We start from the raw sequence: 21,663 nt of genomic DNA on the forward strand, positions 1-21,663 counted from the left end.
CACACCCATTTGCTTTCTCCTGGGTGCTCAGCCCTGGGGCTCCCCAACCTCACCAGGGGCAGCGCCACTTTCTGGGGGCGATGCCCAAAAGTCCCCGAGTCTCCTCAGGCCTGCCCAGCCACCACCTCTTTGGCCTCTGACCTCTGGTGTGTGTCCAATGTAGGGACTCAGGGCAGGCCACCCCAAAATGTGCCACCATGGCAAACTGATTATTTTGCATAGAAGCCACTTGGGAATGCAGTGGTGCAAGGTCATCAGACTCCGCTCTGTCCCCTGGAAGCTGAAGTAACCCTTCCATGGGGAAACACCGTCCCTGTAGGAAGAAGTAAAAAGGTACCATTCTCACCAGCGGTAGGAGCTTCCTTGCTGAGAGAGCTGGAGAAACAGACCTTGTCAACGTTACCTCAGTCCAGACTCTGCTTAGAATTCCTCTCTAAGTAAAGCTCCCAAACGTCTGTTTTCTTTATCCTGTCAATTCCTCACAAATTTACTGTGTCTTTGTCTAAAAAATATAAAAACTACCTGCCTTGGCCATTTCTTGGGGTCTCGATTTCATTAATGGACCTCTGTGCATGAAACAAAACTGCTTTTTCCCTCCTGTTAATCTGCCTTATGACAATTTAATTCTGAACCCAGCTGGAAGAATCCTGGGAGGAGAAGGAAATTTCTGCCTCCCCAGCACCAGCATGCACACTGATCTGACTCCTGTACGTGCCTCATCTTCCCCGCCCCATTTGGGAGCACCACAGCCAGCTGCCCAGCCCCCCACAGCACCCCAAATCTGCCAGCACGCCCACCCAACTGCGCCACGTAGAACAGCATTTCCAGCTCCTACCGATGGCTGCCAGCCACCTGTTTCCATCCCGGGCCCCTTGGACATCCCTTTCACAGGAGCAAAATGGACCCTCAGCATACAGCAGGTTTGATCACTTTGTGGTTTCCACCGTCCCTGAGTGAAATCCAGCCCGCCTCACCCCTGGCCCCACTCACCCCATCCCTACCACCCTGCCCCTGCCTGGCCTCCGAGGCCAATTATCGTGTCCCTCCATCCTCCCCGGCTCCTTTCACCGCCTGTCCCCAGGGCATACCGTCCCAGCACCTTCCTGACCAGCCATTCCTGCTGGACTCGGCTCCCCGAGCGCTGGGCCCTGCAGCCGTGCCTGCCAGGTGTGGACACTGGGATACAGGGCACCTTTGGGGGTGTGCCTCTGGTTGGTCCTAACGCCACATTCCCGCTTCCCACAGTGGACAGAACCAAACGATTTCACGGTCATAAGCCAGAAAACCTCCGTAAGGACAGACCGGGCCCTCCTCGTCACCAACAGAGGCTCCTGCCAAATGGCAATGAGAGCATCTGTGGGCAAGGGTGGGAGGCAACCGCTGGTATGAGGTTCGGGCCTCACCCAGCACATCCAGGCCCGCCCGCCCGCCTCACCTGCCGCTCTCGTCCTTCAGAGCCCCAAAAGTGGCCTGCCGGCTAGTCCTCCCCGAAGGCTCCTGCGCCTTCTCGCCGGCATCCGGCTCGGGCTCCAGGGAGGAGCTGGTGCTGCCCTCGTGGCTGACGCCGCTGCCCCTCCCAGGGCTGTTCTCCGCCGAGGCGCGGGGTGACTCAGTGTTCTGCTTCAGGGTCTGCAGCTTGGCCAGGGGGATGATGTCGCAGTCCTGCGGCCGGTGCCACACAGTGCGCTGCGTGCTAGCATTGTAATAATAGAAGCGGGATGTGTTGGGGTCAAACAGCTCCCACCACTGGTTCTCGCTGGTGCGCTTGATGCGGACGCCGGCGGGAGGGTCCCACACGCACTCGCCCGTGACCAGGTTGGCATACATACGCTCACGGGTGCGCGGCTCGATGATCTCCACCCACTCCAGCCTGAGAAAGAGCAAGAGGAGAGTTAGCAGGGTCGGGTGCTGGCCTCCGGGAACAAGGGGCTCCTGCAGCCTGGCCCAGAACGAGGGCGCTGGCGGGGCTGGAGACGCAGCTGACTCCAACCGCGGGCCCACTGCCCATGCCCACCCCAGGGAATGGGTCCTGCCCATCAAGTGGTGCGCCCTTTGTCCCCCAGCTGCTGTGCAGGCCACCTGCTTGCGGAGGGTGGGGTTTGTAGACCCGCCTACAACAGCAGACCCTTTCCCACATCTGCCAGCCCCAGAGGCAAGAAATCCTGTCACTTATACAATAAAACCATGCCAAACTGAAGTCCCAACCCTGATCTTCTACATGCTCATTACTGCCCAGGAGCTCTCTAGAGAGACTTGGGCCAAGCGCCTCTCCACTGGGCTCCACAGGCTCTAGCTCCCTGTCCTCAGAAGAACCTGGACACAGCCTGGCTGCGTCCTGCAGGATGCCCTGGCTACTCAGTCGGCCTGGCCACCATGGGCCACCACTGCCCGTCCATCTGCAGCAGGAATGGATGCCACCATCTTTACATTGGGCCTCTTGAGAAGGGGCTTCCAGCTCAGCTGGGATGGGACTTGGTGCTCTGGAGCCATTTCCTCCCTGGGACTCCCAGAGTGTCCCCACCTCAAGGACACAGCTTCCATCACACTAAGTTTTTTGGTTTTTTTTTTAAGATTTTATTCATTTAATTAATTAATTAGTTGATTTGTTTATTATTATTATTATTATTTTTTGAAGATTTTATTTATTTATTTGACAGAGAGAGACACAGCGAGAGAGGGAACACAAGCAGGGGGAGTGGGAGAGGGAGAGGCAGGCTTCCCGCCGAGCAGGGAGCCCGATGTGGGACTCGATCCCAGGACCCTGAGATCATGACCTGAGCCGAAGGCAGACGCTTAACGGCTGAGCCACCCAGGCGCCCCTGATTTGTTTATTATTATTTTTTAAAAGATTTTATTTATTTGACAAAGACACAGCGAGAGAGGGAACACGAGCAGGGGCAGAGGGAGAGGGAGAAGCAGGCTCCCCACTGAGCAGGGAGCCTGATGCAGGGCTCGATCCCAGGACCCTGAGATCATGACCTGAGCTGAAGGCAGACGCTTAACAACTGAGCCACCCAGGCGCCCTATTCATTTATTTGAGAGAGAGATACAGAAAGAGCATGAGCGGACGGGAGGGACAGAAGGAGAGGGAGACTCCCAAGCAGACTCCCTGCTGAGCGTGGAACCCAACGTGGGGCTCAATCTCATGACACTGAGACCACGACCCAACGCCCAACCAAGTCACCCAGGCACCCCCATCCCACTAAGTTTTTTAATGAAAACTAGAGCTATTTAGAACAAGGCAATTTTAATGTCGGTATGTCGATATCGGTGTGTCTGGCTGACATCTGGCATATTTTTATTCTGCTTCCAAGTTTCCACACAAATAACAACCCTTTAAATACCACAGACTGCTGTGTCTGTAGGTCCTTCTGCTGTTCCGGAACCTCGCAATGGGCACGCTCCTCAGCACCACAGCCCTGCCCTCTGAGACCAGACGCACTCAAGGCCAGATGCCCCTTGCTGGAAGGAGAAGGACCAGCCCACTCACTGTCCACTCCCAACAGCTCAGAGACTCTGGGGCCTCCTTCGGGATCAGCAGATGCTTCCGGAAGCCCGTGGGGAGGACCAGGTGCGTCCTGGGTCCCCGTCTCAGCCAGCGCCTGGGCGTGGGCACCCAGCACAGCACAGTGAGGCCAGGTAGAGGACACAAAGTGGAGCCAGTCTGCGGGGAAGGCTGCTCTGCGGGATGGGGTGCCACTGTGGGGGCAGAGAGCACAGGGGATGGGGGGACACAGAGAGAAGGGAGCACCGCAGGACCAAATGCATGACCAGCCCGTGGGGCTCCACAGACCCTGAGAAGAGCCAGACAGTGCAGGCAAAGTCTTGAGCAGCAGGGTTTGTGAGAGAAAGGGTGGGGAGGAGTGAGCAGACATCCCTCCTGACCCAACTTCGCCTGAGAAGCCAAGGGGAGCCAGGAGCAGGCAGGGAAAGTGGTGAGGCCTCAGTGTGGGCCGTCCCGTTTGACACAAGGATAAAGAGCAGCCATCTGAATGCTGGCAGAGCCGTCCCGTGGGTATCAGGTGGGGGGGGTCGGGGTCAGGGGGTTGGGAGGAAGCCAGGTGTCCTGGGACCACGAGCAGAGCAGCACCCAGAGCAAGAGGGGCTCTACCTTAGGCTGCTACTCCAGGGAAGGAGGAAGCCAGCAGACGCAGGGTGAGTCCCATCCCACACCCCCCCAGGACCCAGCACAGGGCAACCCCCTTCCCCTCCACCACTGCCCTCCCCACCTGCCTGGCCCACAGACCACACACCCCACCTCTCCGAGGGAGACCAGTGGGGGCCTCTGCAACTGCACTTTCCAGTCTTAATGGAACTGGGCCACTGGATACTACAGATCACTCCCTTTCACCTTCAAATTCTTAACATTTCGTTTTCCAACTGTCTCAGGCCATTGAAGCTGCTCTAACAAAACACGGCAGACCGGGCAGTTTACAAACAACAGACATTCCTTGTTTGCAGTCTGAACTCCTGGATGCAGGAGTTCAAGGTGCTGGCACGCCGGGTTCTGGTGAGAACCCTTCCGACTGCAGATGAAGCTCCTCACTGTGCCCTCACACAGCAGAGAGGGGCAGCGTGCCCTCTCAGGGCACGAAGCCCATCACGGAGTTGCCACCTTCAAGACCTAGCCCCCCCAAAGGCCTCGCCTCCAAATACCACCAACACGCACAACACGGGGGACACGGGCCTCCAAATACCAACAGGCACAGTCCGTCCAGAACAGAAACAATTTCAGACTTACGGAACAGTAAGGTGACGGCCTTCCGGATTCCCCACGTTACTGCCCCACAGCACACATGTGGGGATTTGGTCAGGAAGCCGTGCTCGAGCCTGGCAGGAGCGTGTGGCCACGGCCACAGCAGCACCCCCACTCTGCCCCCTCTCCTCGTGGTGAGGACAGGCCTCGTGGGGAGACGCTTTATGCATCCAGCTGACGTCTCACCAGACTCTCCCACTGATGACCCGCCATTCCCTCTGCGTGTGTTCATCTGTCAGCAGCGGCCACTGTGGTGGATGGAGGACAAAACCTTTTCTCCTTCCCACTTTCTGTTTTCCAAGTTTTTACAACGTGTTCTCACTCCATGGTGCCTTTTGCTTTTTTGGTGGAAAGTCTTGATTTTAATGTAGTTGAATTCATACATCTTTTCTTCCTGATTTCTCCTCCTTCACCTTGTTTAAGAAATCTTCCCGGTCGCCTGGGTGGCTCAGTTGGTTAAGCGACTGCCTTTGGCTCAGGTCATGATCCTGGAGTCCCGGGATCGAGTCCCAGGATCGAGTCCCGGGATCGAGTCCCGCATCGGGCTCCCTGCTTGGCAGGGAGTCTGCTTCTCCCTCTGGCCCTCCCCCCTCTCATGCTCTCTCTATCTCATTCTCTCTCTCAAATAAATAAATAAAATCTTTAAAAAAAAAAGAAATCTGGGGCGCCTGGGTGGCTCAGTCGTTAAGCATCTGCCTTCGGCTCAGGTCATGATCCCACGGTCCTGGGTTCAAGCCCCACATCGGGCTCCCTGCTCGGCGGGAAGCCTGCTTCTCCCTCTGCCTCGCTCCCCTTGCTTGTGTTCCTGCTCTCGCTATCTCTCTGTCAAATAAATAAAATCTTTAAAAAAAAATAATAAATAAAAAAATAAAAAAAGAAATCTTCCCTACTTCTAGGTCAAAACCCTTCTCTCTGAAATCGACTGTCAGAGTTTTATAGCTTTGCCTCCTATTGAAGTCGTTTCTGTATCTGGCCTTTTGCTGTGTGACATTTCACTTTCCCCACGCAGACAACTGGGCCTCTGAGGACGGTCGGCACACAGCAACCTTCTCTCCACGACAGCCCCGTGTCTGAGCGTGCCGCCAGCTCTGTGGGTCAGTCTGAACCTGACCAGCACTCTGTTGTCCTCACCACGACAGCTGCGAGCAATGTGCATTTCCAAAGTCCCCGCTCGGCTTCCTCCTCAGGCCCGTCTTGACTATTCCCGGCCCTCGCTCTCTCCTACAAACTCTGCTGGCCCACCCAGGAGGATCAGACACATGCTCCACCCAAACCATGGTGTACCCACTCAGCTAGGTCTTCTTTAAAGGCTGTGTACGTCTTCTGTCAGATTTACTCCCAGGCTTCATAAACACACACTATTGTAAATGGTATGTTTATTCTTTTTAAAAATAAAATCATGACCTATAATGCATACAGAGAAATGTATAGAATACAGGAATAAGTTTAATGAGCAGTTATGATTTAACACTGGTGTAGCCATCGCTCCCCAAGAAATAAAACAAGGCAGTGTCGGACACACACCCACAACACACCTCTGTTCACCCTGAAGACACCACTGTCCCAAGCTTTAGACTGCTTCCTTGCCTTTATAGTTCTGCCATCTTCGAAGATAACCCTAAACCAATTAATTTAGGTGTGTCTATTTTTTAATCGTATATTCCCCCAATAAAACTAATTTTTTTGTGCATTTTGTTTCTTTCACTTGCAACTGAAACTCACTGATGCTGTCTGCCCAGCTGCTGCCCACTCGAGCTCCCGGCCCACCGCACTGCCTGGGCGAATCCTTTACATGGTGTTTTGTTTGGGTTTACTTTTAGTTTGTGTGTGTATGTATGTAATCTCTACACCCAACATGGGGCTCAAACTCATGACCCCAAGATCAAGAGTTTCATGCTCCAGCGATGGAGCCATCCAGGCTCCCCGGTCACACGTTCTTGATCAATTCTGCTGCTGATGGACATGTGGGTTGTTTGCCATCTGGAACTATCTCTCACAGCCCCGCTGTGCACATCCTTATCCATGAGCCCTGGCAGGGGATGCAGAAGCCTGCAGAGGTGGGAATGCTGCATCCCAGGTTGCACACCAACTGTCCAGAAGACCCCAGCTTGCTCTCCCCTGAGCTGTGCACAGCAACGTTGCTGACTCCTCACCCCGGCCTGCCTGGTAGTGTTCACTTTTTGCATTGTTAACTTTATAAATAATTTTTTGATTGTTGCTGGTGGACAGAAACACAGTTTATTTTGTATATTACTTTTTAAGATTTTTAAAAAAAGATTACTTATTGGAGAGAAAAGAGACAGAGAGAGAGAGGGAACACAAGCAGGGGGAGCAGCAGAGGCAGAGGGAGAAGCGGACTCCCCGCTGAGCAGGGAGCCTGAAGCGGCCCAGGACCCCGAGATCATGGCCTGAGCCGAAGGCAGACACTTAACCGACTGAGCCCCCCAGGTGCCCCAGTATATTATTTTTATAAGTAATCTTCCTAAATTTTCTTATTGACTCTAACAACTTACTATGGATTCACCTGTGAATAAACAAGGAAAAGACCTCTAATCTTTTGTGTGTAATATAATTGTCTATATAGAAAATATAAATAATTTGGCCAATAAACAGAACAAATAATTCTCCTTTTCTGTGTTCTGCAGAATCTCTGGGACATACACCCAGGTGTGGGTTCACTTTTCATTACTGAAATGAAGGATCTGGGGGACTCCTGGATCTGAGGGTGGGTATCTTTAAACAATTCTGGAAAATTTTCCATTTCCATCTTTTCAACACCCTCCCAAGACCCCTGCCTCCTCCTGGAATGCTACACAAGGACCATCACACACGTCATGGAGCATGTGTGTACCCGTTCTGTCTTGCCTGCCACACACCAGATCACTTTTTCAGTTTCTCTCTCCATTTTGTTAATTCTCTCTTCAGCTGTGTTGAACCTGTTGGTTCTTTCCCAGATTCCCACTGTCATTCTTCAGGGTCTCCTATTCTCTGTTCACATGTGCAAGCTTCTCACAGTTTTGTTTTGTTTTTTAAGATTTTACTTTATTTTTTTAAACATTTCATACTTTATTTATTTATTTAAGATTTTATTTATTTGACAGAGAGAGACACAGCGAGAGAGGGAACACAAGCAGAGGAGTGGGAGAGGGAGAAGGAGGCTTCCCGCTGAGCAGGGAGCCCGATGCGGGGCTCGATCCCAGGACCCCGGGATCATGACCTGAGCCGAAGGCAGATGCTTTTTTTAAAATTTTATTTATTTATTTATTTATTTATTTTTAAGATTTTATTTATTTATTTGCGAGAGAGAGAATGAGAGACAGAGAGCACGAGAGGGAGGAGGGTCAGAGGGAGAAGCAGACTCCCCGCTGAGCAGGGAGCCCAATGCGGGACTCGATCCCGGGACTCCAGGATCATGACCTGAACCGAAGGCAGTCGCTTAACCGACTGAGCCACCCAGCCGCCCCTGAAGGCAGATGCTTAATGACTGAGCCACCCAGGCGCCCCACAATTCATACTTTTTTTTTTTTTAAGATTTTATTTATTTGTCAGAGACAGAGAGAGCATAAGCAGGGGGAGTGGCAGGCAGAGGGAGAAGGAGGCTCCCTGCTGAGCAGGGAGCCTGATGTGGGGCTCCATCCCAGGACCCTGGGACCATGACCTGAGCCAAAGGCAAATGCTTAACCAACTGAGCCACCCAGGCGCCCCAAGATTTTTTTTTAAGTAATCTCTACACCCAACGTAAGGCTTGAACTCACAACCCCGAGATCAGAAGTCTCACGCTCCACCGATGGATCCAGCCAGGCACCCCGTCTCATGGTTCTTTAAACATAGATAATTCCAATGTTGGCATTTTTTAGGGGCCTCTCTCTGCCGGGTCTCACTCCTGATGCCCTGTTTCCTTATGTGTCTATCCTCTAGGTCCAACTCGCTTGAGGTCCCTCTCTGGTACTGCAATAGGACTGCTAAGTGTTACTGGAAGAAACCCAACAACGGGGAGGGTGGGCACCACGGTGCGAAGCTCTACAGGGTCCACCCCGGCCCTCACCATACTGTCCATGGGACATGGCAAAACGCTCAGAATGCTTCCAGGCCTCACCTCACCCTCTTGCCTCTTCTTCACGGATGTCCCACAAACGGCCTCACAGAGAACCCTGAGGGTGGAGCTCCCCCTTATGTGCAGCTTCCCCTTGCGACCCTCCATGAGCACACGATTCGCCCCTCACCCAATCCCACTCCCTCTGCCACACTCCCACCCTTTCACACCGCAGGAGACTGGCCAGTGCCCCAGCCACAGGCCTGAAGAACCCAAAGCCCCTTCAGGGGATCACTGCTTCTGTGGCTGTCACTGCCTGAGCCTCAGCCCCCGACCATGACATCCTGAGCACCTGGCCCAGGGAGAAGCTGCACATCATGTGGCAACAGAGTACACTCCCTGTGCAAGCCACACCCTTCCCACCTCCCTCCACCTGCAGTCAAACTGGGCTGCTCTTGGGGGAGGCCACGGGGACTTCGTGGCTCCACCACCCACCACGCGCCAGTCATCCTGTGGAAGGAAGAACAGGGTGTCCTGGGGACAAGATAGCATGAGGGAACAAGGCAGAAGTGTGAGGACAGGAAGCAGGCCTGTCAGCAGTGTGTCCGGGGTGCAGCCATCCCTGGGGCCTCTTAGGTCCCATGCAGCTTCTGATCACGAGCCACCGTGCAAGGCCAGTGCCTGCAGAAGGTGGGGTAGGAGTCCCCTCTTCATCTCCAGGGCTGCCCCTCCCAGGACCACCCTCCACAGCCATCGCCTCGCTGCTCACATGGAAATCTGCTTTCCAACTGCCCCACGGCACCAAGTGGAACCACACTAGCCCTGCTCCCCACCCAGATGCAAATGCACAGGGCGACCCTCTTCCCTGCCATGAGGTAGGTCTTGACCTAGCATGGAGCCCCTCACCTCTGCCCCCACTGCCTTCACCTACTTGGATCACCCGGCTGGCTGCCAGCCGGCCAGTCCCCTCCCTGAGGACGGAGCAAGTCCTAAACCTGTGAATTGGGTCATTCTACCCGTGAAACCCATGCCAGCCTGAGTCGTCCCAGGAACGGCATGCACTCTCAGCAAACTCATAGCCTCCACTCTCAGCTTCCTGATCTGGCCAGGCTCTCCTCACAGGCCAGCCAGCCGCTCGCACCTCCACCCACAGAGCCCCTTACATGGGGACCTCTTCTCTCCCACCTGGCAAATACTGGGATGCCAGCGGACGGCACCCCATACTCAGGCAATCACTGATGCACATGGGCCACAGAATAGGAAAGGGACCTGTGGAAACTTCGAAGACAGGCTGGGTGACCACAGGCTCTCTCTGCCCGAGGCAGAGAAGGAAGTGAAGGACAGAGAGGGGGACCCCCAAAAAGGTGCCTGGAGGCAGAAGCCTGGAGGCCAGGGCAGCTGTGGGTCTTGCTCAAGTGAAGAGAGAAGGCCCAAGAACGGCTCTGGACAGGGCCGCTCTGGGCAGGGCTGATATGATCTCACTCAAGCTGATCTACAGGGAACAAGGATGGAGACTTCTGGAAGGCCAGGCAGGAGTCTGCCCCAAGGTCAAGTGGGTGTTCCCTGGGGGCTGACACAGCAAGACAAGAGGGAAGGGGGACCTGAGAAGCCAGGAGAGGAGCAGGCCCAGAGGGGACAGGGCGCAGACCCCCAGGTGGGTGGGATGCTGCTGGAGGTGGGAATGGAAGGTCGGCCGTGTGCTCAGGGCTGGCGCTCTCTGCGCGGATAAAGCGTGGCATCCTTGCACCCACAGGAAGCTGCCCCACAGTGGGGCATCTGCGAGGCCGAGTGTAGTCTCCGCATCCCACCTCCTCACACAGCTGTGCTGGATTTGACCAGAACGAAAGTCCAGACACTCGCAAAGGAAGGACTGTTCTGGCATAGAAGCTGAGAAAGCACTGAACTGAACATTCTAAGCCCTAAAGAAGCACTTTCAAGCGAATTTAATAGCTCTAACTAATTCTTTCTAAACAGAGAATAGCATCTGTTCCCTTTTTGGCGCGCTCCTGTGTGTGCGTGGGTAGAATCCCCGCTTTTTCAGAAGAATGTTCTGGTCACCCCTGGGGTGCAGCATTGAGCCAAGACCCTTGGGGAACCAAGGGACAGAGAATGCACAGAGGACGTGGGTCCCTGCACAGATCAAGGAGGAGACACAGCAGAGCTGGGCTGGGCCTGTGGTCATCTCCCCCATCCAGACCCTCTCCAGGCAGGTTAGGGAGAGGGCACTTGGTGTGGACTGGAGAAAATGCACCTCATCCCTGGGGTTAGTGCTGCCTATGCCCAGCACTCGGACAGAGGGCCTGCACAGTGCAAGGACGCTCTGCCACCAGGCATGTGATGAGAAACCGTTCCAACTGCCCCTGTGGGGTTTTGCTGCCAGGAGGGGCTGGAACGCTGCAGGTGACAGACTGGCAGCAGTATTTGAGGTGAATCAGTGAAAAGGAGCTGCTTGGTGGCAGACGCAGAAGAGCATGAGATCGGGACTAAGATGACTGTGCAGACACCTAAGGGCGGCAGGCTGGCCCGAGGCCCCCTCGGAGTGCTGGGTGTGGCCTGAACCAAAGTCAACATGAACGGCCCTTCCAGCCTTCCCCAGGTCTTGGAGAGGTTCACCCGCAGACAATGATGTGTTCAAAGAAATATTTCCTGAAAGAACCTAATGAGTGTCAAATATGTGCCAGGCAATTTACCAGGTGAAAGGGACACAAGAGTGACCAGGCACATCTCTGCCCTCCAGATTCTTATAACAAGGGTACCAGACCCATTCACTGGGGAGAGGGGAGTCTTTCCAGCAAACGGGGCTGGGACAACTGCATGACCACATGTGAAAGAAGGAAGCTTGACCCTTACCTCACACCACATACAAGAGTTAACTCAGTATGGATCAAAGGCCTAAATCTAAGAGCTAAAGCTATAAAACTGAGAAGAAAACATAGGGGTATATCTCATGACCCTGGATTTGGCCATGGATTCTTAGACCTGACCCTAAAAACATGAGCAACAAAAGAAAAACAGATAAACTGGACTTGATAAAAATTGGAAACTTCTGGGACATCTGGGTGGCTCAGTTGGTTAAGCGTCTGCCTTCGGCTCAGGTCATGATCTCGAGGTCCTGGGATCGAGCCCCACGTCAGGTTCCCTGGTCAGTGGGGAGTCAGCTTCTCCCCCACTCTGCCTCTGTGCGCTCTCTCTCTCAAATAAGTAACCTAAAATCTTAAAAAGAAATTAAAAACTTCTGGGCTACAAACGATACCATCAAGAAAGTGAAAAGACAACCACAGAATGGGAGAATACATTTGCGAATCAAGGATCTGATCAAGAACTTGTATCTAGAATATATAAAGAACTCTTACAAGATAAATACCCAATTAAAAAATGGGCAAAAAATCTGAATAGACATTTCTCCAAAGAAGATAAACAAAGAGCCAACACGCACATAAAAAGGTGCTCAACACCATCAGTCGTCAGGGAAATGCAAATCAAACCATGATGAGACTCCACTCCACACCAACTAGGATGGCTATGATAATTTTTTAAAACCACAGCAAGTGGGGCGCGTGGGGGGCTCAGTCGTTAAGCGTCTGCCTTCGGCTCAGGTCATGATCCCAGGTCCTGGGATCGAGCCCCGCATCGGGCTCCCTGCTCGGCGGGAAGCCCGCTTCTCCCTCTCCCCCTCCCCCTGCTTGTGTTCCCTCTCTTGCTGTGTCTCTCTGTCAAATAAATAAATAAGATCTTAAAAAAAAAAAAAACATAGCAAGTATTGGAGAGGATGTGGAGAAACTGCAACCTTTATACTCTGCTGGTGGGAATCCACTCTAGGAAAGAGTCTGTCAGCTCTTCAGAAATTCCCAGCGTTTCTCTGACCCAAGAGAAACAGAGACATGTCTACACAGAAACCTGTGCACAATGTTCACAGAAGCACGAATCACAACAGACAAAGAATGGAAACAGCCCAAACGTCTGTCACCCGACGAACGGATAAACATGCGTGTGGTATGTGTATACAATGGAATAAGACCCGAAACGTGCTACAGCGTGGATGAACCTTGAAAACATTACCTGAGGAAAGGAAGCCAATCATAGAAGACCACCTGTTGTGTGATCTCATTTATGTCAGGTGTCAGGAACAGAAAAATCCAGAGAGAGATGGCAGATTAGTGGTTGCCAGGCTGGGACAGGGGGTGGGGGCAGCTGCTGATGACACAGGGCTCCTTCTGGGCGGGGGGGACAACGTTCCAGATGCACAGTGCTGACAGCCACGCAACCTTGTGAATACACGAAGAACACTGACTGCACACTGTTTAAGGGTAAATTTTACGTGAATTGTATCTCATTTAGAAAAAGGACTGCCACTTCCGGGGAGCCCAGCAGGTCAGCGTAGGGGCTGCAAAGTGGGATGCTCCCCAGGGAAGGCAGAGGGGAGACGGGGTGGGGTGTGGGGAGCGGAGACTTCCTGCAGGGTGGCTGGTGTCGAGGACAGAGCACGTCCTCCAGAGCCGGTGCCACCTGGAGAAGCTCACAGGCCGGAATGACCCCGGGCTCCGATGCGAGTTGGCCATGGCCTGAGCAGGTAGCAGGGCTCCGCCAGTGCCCAGCCCCTGGTCGTCCCCACTGGCTCCTTGCACGCCTGGGGCCCTGGGGCCCCCTCCAGGCCTCCGGCCCTCCCAGCATCAGCGCCCACCACAGTGCACACCTGCCCACCTCAGGGACTGCCCCTGCCCTATGCGGCCGTCCTGCTGCGAAGCCTGCAGTGGCAGGGACCTCACGCCTCTTCCACCCTTCTACATTGTTGGCATCTCGTAGAGACCTCACCTGTCCTGTCCTCAGACTTCACATCAAGGCTCTGTCCTAAACCCCCATCACCCCATCATCTGATCGGCCGCTGTGTTTCCTTCTGTGCAGCTGCTGTCTAGTCACTCTCCTGCTTCCTACAGACAGCCGGTGTGGCCACGAAGACTCCAAGTCCCAGACCCCGGCAGGCACCAAACCCACTCTCACTGCTAAATGAATTCATCAATGCAGGCAGCAGCCTGAGAGCAAAACCATGGGATGGGCTCAGAGACCCCAGAGCCCCCCAGAAAGAAACGGCTGGGCCTGCTGTGCCCTCCTGTCCTCTCACTGCCCCGAGGGCCACAGGGTGCTGAGCCGTCCCCTGCCCGTAAACCCTGCCTGAAGGGCAAACCCCTTTGCTCTCCCTGACCAGGGGCCCTGACCAATGCTGTGCCCCAGCTCTTGAACTGCGGCCGGGCTTGGTCATCCCTCAGGGAGGGAACGGGGTGCACGTGTGGAACCCAGGTGGGGCCACGAGCACCACCTGGGAAGGTGAAGGCGGCAAGCACGCCGGCCTGCCCACATCCAGGTGCTGCTGTGCACGCAGCGGGCATTTCGGGCTCAGGAAGCCTCACACCTACTCAAGCACACCGGAGGGCACAGCTCCACAACCCACGGGTCTCATCGCTCAGCTGGCAGCGTCCTAGGCGCTGGGCAGACACCACTGGACCCACCATGATGTCCGATCCCACTTCCGGGCCGGCAGGTTCGGCCTGAGTCGGCTCGGCCGCCTGCTTACCGCGGGCACAGGGAGAGGCACGCGTGCCCTCCCTCACATGGTCTTCCCCTCTGGCCTCGGTCCAAGGGATACCGGGTAAACTGCCTCGTCAAGGCCCAGAGGGCCAGGACACCTGCAGGTGTGCATTCCCGAGCCTGCCCACGGCATCGGCCCCAGCAGCTCCTCTCTGACCGTGCCGGAGCCACCAGAAGGTGAAGCGCCAGGTGGACACAGCGCCGTGGGGAGACTGGTGTGTGAGCCTGGGGTGCTCAGCATCACCACGGCAGCCAGTCTTTCCCTCAGAGCGACAGCAGAGCCCGACGCCTCTCACGCCTCGGTGCGCGGTCACACCCCCGAAGGGAACAGAGGAGCGACTGGACGGATGAGACTCAACCACGACACCACTTGCCACACCTGGCAGGACCAGCACTCTGAGCACCGAGGACATTGGGAGCATTAGGGCCCTGGGAAGGGACGGGAGAAAACAGGGACAAGAGACACGGAAGGAGGACGGCAGCAAGAACACGGTCCTGGGAACACGTCTAGCAGAGCACTCGATCTTCACAGGTGAAGGATGGGCCGCCGCCAGGAGCTGCACACATCCCAGGCGGCATTTCCCCCAAATCAGCCTGTGGTCTTGATACACTGCCAGTCAGCATCCCAACAGGACACGTCTTCTGGGAAGGGGACAGACTAACTATCATTTATACAGAAGAGCCACGGCATTCTGAAAAGGGCGGGAGGGGGCGCACAAAGGCCTGCCAGGAAGCCAAGGCAGGCGGTATGCTCCGGTGTGCACACAGACGCATGGACGGAAAAAAAGAAAGCCCCTCACAGATCTCCCCCTTGGGGTAAGGTGGCATTCACAGCCCAGGTCAACTGTCTCTACAGAAAACCGTCCAGTTAGAACCCACCGATTCAAACCTTAAAACACCTAGAAGAGCTTCAGGACCTCAATCAGGAAAGGGTTTATTAAATCAGACAGAAAAGACATGAAAGCAGAGAAAAGCAGTGAGACAGACTATGTTGGAATTTAAAATGTTTGTTCATCAAAAACCAACCAAACAGGGCACCTGGGCGGCTGAGTCGGTGAAGCGTCTGCCTTCGGCTCAGCGGGGGGCCTGCTTCTCCCTCTCCCTCTGCCGCTGCCCCTGCTCATGCTCGCTCGCTCTCCCTAATAAATAAATAACATCTTAAAAAAAAAAAGACAAATGATTCACAGAAAAAACGATGAGAGATTATTCCCAGAGGAAGAAAAGTGAGGAGACAAGAACACACAGACCCCCAGGCTCCGTGGGTGTCAGTACAGACGTTGAAGCTGCACACCAGCCACCAGCCAACATGAAAACTCTGGGGGAGCAGGCCCACGGGGCGGGGGCCCACGGGGCCGGGGCTCACGGGGCCGGGGCCCACGGGGCGGGGGCCCACGGGGCCGGGACCTACGGGGCAGGGGCCTACAGGGCGGGGGCACACGGGGCAGGGGCCCACGGGGCCGAGGGCCCACGGGGCCGGGGCTCACGGTGCGGAGGCCCACGGGGCCGGGGCACACGGGGCCGGGGCCCACGGGGCGGGGGCCCACGGGGCGGGGGCACACGGGGCCGGGGCTCACGGGGCCGGGGTCCACAGGGCGGGGGCCCACGGGGCCGGAGCACACGGTGCTGGGGCAGAGAGGGCCTGGCATCTACCCTGCCAGAGATCAGCCCAACAGCTGCCATGGGCCTCCAGGGCCCTGTGTGTAAGAAGACAACCTGGGCCCCGGTGGCATGGGCGCTGTGGGAGGCTGAGCTGGCTGCCATGTGTTCTGCCAGGTGCTGACTGTGCCCCGGGAGGTACGCAAACCGCAGGAAGTCAGCTGTGAGGAGAGCGGGCCAGAAAGCAGCAGACCCACGCAGCCTCAGTTAAGTCAGAATGTGGCCAGGCCAGGACATGCAGGATGTGTGCAGAGGTCAACGGGGCCAACTGAAGGGCAGAAGCAGACCCAGCGCCTTATGAAACCAGGACAGACACTGCAGAGTAGGGTAAAGGTGCTAGACAACTGGATGGCATCTGGAGAGCGAAAAAGGCACATCCACACTGTACGTAAGAAGGAGCTCCTCTACGCACAAGAGCCAAACTGAACCAGCACAGCGAGGAAACTTTGTCTTTCCCCACAACCACAATGAACGGGAAGATCTTCTGATGGCGACTAAAACTCCAGATGCACTAAAAGAAAAGATCAATAAAGTGTAAAGTAAAAAATAGTTTGTTTTTTGGGACACATTTAGTGAAAATATTAAATATTTGCAATATAAATTACAGATAAGAGGCTCATATGCTTCATACACAAATTTGAGCAAAAAACGAAACAAAAGTACTATTAAAAAATGGGAAAAAGAGATGTCCCATGAATCCCGGCATCAGACATAAAACCCAAGCTGTACTGAGAGCCGTGTCCCCGACCCCAAGCGCTGTCCAAGGGAGGCTGTGGGCAGCTGGGCACAGCACACGGGGCTCCGTGGAGGGCATGTGGCAGCCAATACCTACGACCCTGTGGCCCCTCGCCTGAATTTACCTGAAGACACACCTCCAACAACACAAAATCACAAAGCACAGGCTTTCTGCTGTAGCATCCCTCGTAACTGTACAATACTGGAAACTACCAACACGTCCAACACGACACTGGCCGAATACCATGGCATCCATGCTGTCAAGGGGGTGGTCTCTGAGGGGACCCTCACAAACAAACACAGGAGGGAGGCCAGAAAAACTACCTGCAAGAGGCGTGTGGGGACAGAGAGGTCTGAATGTACCTGATGCAACTGTGCCTTTTGGAAGCATGTTATTGGTCGACATGTTTAAAAACAAATGAAGTGAGTAAGGAAAGGGAGAATGAATGGACCAGATGACCCTACTGTATTTCAATGACCAGCACGACCCCAACAAAGGGGAGAAGGAGCCACACCAAGGGAGAGCGGGACTAGACTCCATACTCCTGTTCTTGAGCAGAGTGCACATGGCAGCTGGGGTCCAAGGAAATCCTGAACGTTTTTCAGCATTATATATACATTTTTGTAACGGAATGGATGAAGCAACTCTGAAACAGTTTTTGGGTATGTTATCAGATGAGCAAACGAGTAAATGTGCCAATGCTCTTGGGAGCAGGGTCTCCCTGATCAAAAGAGGGTAAGGCTGTGGAACAGGAGAAGGAAGTGCAGGCCTGCTGGGAATGGGCTGGAGCTGGAGACACTGGTGTGAACTCAGCATGTGTACTGGGTACAGGCATGTGGTCACATGCACACTCGTGCACGCCTTTTCTAGCCTGCCTACAGGGCCAAGAGTCAAACAACGCCAGAGTCTCGAGCATGCCGAGCCCCCGGACAGGCCCTCCAGTGCCTGTCTTCCCCGGGGGGCGGAGGAGGTGGGGACCAGGGCTGCTTAGAGAAACAGCTGCCTCCAAGCGGGGCTGCAGCACAAGATACGCCTGGAACCAGAAGGAAGGGGCATCCAAGAGTCATGGGCACACAGGGGAAGGAACCTCTCACCGGCCCAATCTGGGACAATGCCAGCACCAAAGTAATTAGGAGCAGGAATTAACTACAAACCATGTAAAGCAGAAAGGAATTTATGAGTATGCACTGAGAAGGAACAGATGCAAGCATGAGCAGGGAGAAGGGGGCTCTAGTTCCCGCGGGGTGCTGTGTGCCGACTGGTGGGTGCGGAAGGGATGCTGTAGTTGGGAAGCCGGTGCTCCCAGGAAAGACCGGACTGTGTCAGAAACAAGCAGAACGCCCAAACCAGTGAAGAGCAGGTAGGTGGACGTGCACCTGCAGAGGGGAGACTCTGAGAAGGGTAAGACACACTGTGCAGCATTCTGCTAAGAAACCCTCAAATCCAAACCAAGTTCTCCATTTAAAAAAGGGTCACTGTTGGGGCGCCTGGGTGGCTCAGTTGTTAAGCGTCTGCCTTCGGCTCAGGTCATGATCCCAGGGTCCCGGGATCGAGCCCCGCATCGGGCTCCCTGCTCCGCGGGAAGCCTCCTTCTCCCTCTGCCACTCCCCCTGCTTGTGTTCCCTCTCTCACTGAGTCTCTCTCTGTCAAATAAATAAAATCGTTAAAAATTAAAAAAATAATAATAAAAAGGGCCACTATTGCCTTAAAGAGTGTCGATGTTGCAAAAGGCAGAGAGAGGACGGCTGTGGGAGGAGCATGGAAGAGCGTGGGCTGGGTGGCGAGAGCATGTGCAGGAGGGCTGGGAGACGTGGGGACGGCTGACAGGAAGCGGCGGCCGAAGCAGGACTGTGAGGCAGACGAGACAGGAGACTTGCCCCCGCCCAGATTTACTCACAGCGACGTCTCTCCTGGGCAAGCCCCCGGAGACTCGGAGAGACAGCCCTGTGTGAAGGGAGGGGAGGTACACACAGAGGCCACGAGGGTGAATCAGGGCAAGGGGACGCAAGTGTTCAGTGCAGCGTTTCTGCTCTTGCGAGTTTCCTGTAAATATGGAATTATTTCCAAGTAGAGCTAAAACTATGAAAAATAAAAATGATGAACTATGGCCACCTGCCTTGCTGTGGATTGATGCCCAGAGCAGGCATGTGGAGTTGGGTCCAGCCATGGGCCTGCAGGGTATCCAAGGCCACCTGCATGAGGAGAAGCCCCTCCTCTGTGGTGCGTCTGTGGCAGGAAGCGGGGCCACACCTGGGGACGGGGCTTCCACAGGAGGACATCCAATTCAGAAGCAAGCACAGATCATGCCTGAAAGCTGCCAGTCCTGCTGGGTGCAGGTGGGACAACGACTCACCCCCACCTCACAGGTGATGAACAGCCGCCATTCCTTCTCTGAAAGGGAGGCAGCCAGTCCTTTGCTAACTCAGCCACACAGACGCCTCTCCTTACCTCGTGCTTGATCCTGAAATCCGGGGCTCTTGCACACCAGCGTCATGGCTCTCACATTCATAATCCCGTGTCTGGGACATTGCAGTCTTTTCCTGAGGACCCAGGCGGACAGAAGTCAGCGGCTCATCGGGACTCTCCCTCCAGTGTCAGTCAGGAAGGCACCGCCCTGTGAGAGAGCAAACATCTCTAAGCATATACATTCAGGAAACATCTTCTCCAGTACAGCCCCGTGCGTTGGTGAGAACAAGGAACACCCAGGCCCGAGCACAGTTTCTGTGCCCCCTGTGCCCGGCCCCCGAGCCCCGGCCCACGGAGAGCACCCACGCCCCTCACCAGCCAGCCCTGGGCAAGCGGCCCGCCACCTCTCACACACAGTGTCCTCGGCTCTCTGACGGGGACAGCACCACCCACCAGGCACCGCTGTGGTAACGAGCCCCAAGAGCAAGGCAGGGCCCACACAAGGACATGCTCACAGATAACTGACCACACCTAGGCTCACCTGATCTGTGACAATGAGGTGGTGTGCTGACTGCATGTACTCATGGAAAAAGATGACCCTGACCCCTGCCTCAGCCAGCCCACAGAACTCTGCTCTAGATGAACATCTAGACGAACGTCTGAAGAGTAAGACAACTAGGCTTTTAGAAAAAATGTAGAAGAAAATGTCTAGTCTTACAGTAGGTTCAGGTATCTTAATCAGACATAAAAAACCTCTGACCACAAAGAAAAATAAATTGACCATAATAAAATTAAGAGCCCCTGTTTATCAAGACACCATTGAGTAAAAAGCAAGTCTAGAATGGGAAATACCTGTTCTAGAGAACATGCACAATCCAGTACACATGCACACTTATCTCATCTGACAAAGGTAGCCCAGGACTATGCCCAGGACTCATACAAAATTCCTAGAAAAAGGCAGAAAATCCAGTAGAAAAATGGAGAAAAAAGACTTGAAAACACACTTTACAAAAAAAACGATAGGGCGCCTGGGTGGCTCAGTTGGTTAAGCAACTGCCTTCGGCTCAGGTCATGATCCTGGAGTCCCGGGATCGAGTCCCGCATCGGGCTCCCTGCTCGGCAGGGAGTCTGCTTCTCCCTCTGACCCTCCTCCCTCTCATTCTCTCTGTCTCAAATAAATAAATAAAATCTTTAAAAAAAAAACAAAACGATATTTACGTGGCTAATAAACACATGGAAACATGCTCAACCTCTTTAGTCATCAGGGAGATGTTACACAATGCAGAGCATAACGGCTAATTATATTTTAGTTGCACTGACCAAAATGGCTAAAATGGGAAAGAAAACCCACCATGTGCTGGCAAGGGTATGGAGGCTCATCAGGGCTTCGGGAGATGGGTTAACCTGCTCAGGACCACAGTAGGCAGTACTCGCTAAAGCCGCACATACCCCGGCCCCCACGGAGGGCTTCCCCTGACAGCGATTCAGTCTTGCAGAGACCTGCACACAGCGTGCCCAGCAGCCCTGGTCACAACAGCCCGCACGGGAAACTGCCCAACGTTCATCACGGCAGAATGGACCACCCGAGCTCATGCAGGAGTCTCTCAGCAGAGCGTGAGAGTGCGAGGCCGAATACAATCGGATGCACATGAAGTTCACGATCAGGCAGTCAGCTCTGCTGTCAGAAATCAGGAGCCTCCAGGCCAGGTACTGAGGGGAGGGGCCCAAGTGGCAGTGCCATTCAGGGTTCAGCTTGGCGCCATTTATGCAAGTGGTTTATGAAAGCTCAGGAGCTTCCCACCCAGACTCTCACGCTTTTTTTTTTTTTTAAAGACTTTATTGATTTGTCAGAGAGAGAAAGAGAGAGAGAGCACAAGCAGGGGGAGGGGCAGAGGCAAAGGGAGAAGCAGACTCCCCGCTGAGCAGGGAGCCCGACTTGAGGCTCCATCCCATGACCCTGGGATCATGACCTGAGCCAAAGGCAGATGCTTAACCAACTGAGCCACCCAGGTGCCCCGTTCACACTTTTCTGTACACATGCGTCTCTTCAGGAGAAAGCCTGCAGAAATGAGCAAGAGAGTCACTGGGGACACTGTCCCCAACCCAGCTGGTATCAGGACAGGACCCTCCCCAGCAGAGACTGACCCACAGATCCCAACTATACTAGTCAAGGGGAAATAAAACAGATTCAAAGCCCCAGGTAGGGCACAGCTGGCCAATCACATGCTTTCTCCAAGGCCCAGAGAGATGGTGACACCAGAGGTCTACCTGACCGTACTTGGCTCATGAGCTGGAGGAGATGCTCCCAGCCTTCTCCTTTCTGCCACTTGAATATCCACACAACTTTCATTTAAATACTTAAAACTATTGGGAATGCCGTTAAGAAAAAAAAAAAAAGAAGAAGAAAGAAACTCTAAGTCCTTGTCTCTCTGAGTGAAAACAGGGGACCTTCTTATATGGCTTCAACATTTAATACTGAGCAGTGTTAGTAAA

The 21,663-nt window shown here is 54.3% G+C and overlaps 1 protein-coding gene across 1 annotated transcript in view; it reads right to left on the reverse strand.

Annotated features, from left to right (window-relative positions):
• ARHGAP39 (Rho GTPase activating protein 39) overlaps positions 1-19,747 on the reverse strand; it is a 53,792-nt gene extending 34,045 nt beyond the window's left edge. Inside the window, exons 1-3 of the mRNA XM_021688744.1 lie at positions 19,712-19,747; positions 19,213-19,304; positions 1,436-1,870 (exon numbers count right to left, since the gene is read on the reverse strand). Of these exons, the coding sequence (XP_021544419.1) occupies positions 1,436-1,870; positions 19,213-19,304; positions 19,712-19,747 (563 nt within the window). The remainder of the gene's footprint in view (positions 1-1,435; positions 1,871-19,212; positions 19,305-19,711) is intronic.
• Between the last annotated feature and the right edge of the window lie 1,916 nt (positions 19,748-21,663).

This window comes from Neomonachus schauinslandi, chromosome 4, assembly GCF_002201575.2.
Source record: "Neomonachus schauinslandi chromosome 4, ASM220157v2, whole genome shotgun sequence".
Taxonomy (NCBI): Eukaryota; Metazoa; Chordata; class Mammalia; order Carnivora; family Phocidae; genus Neomonachus; species Neomonachus schauinslandi.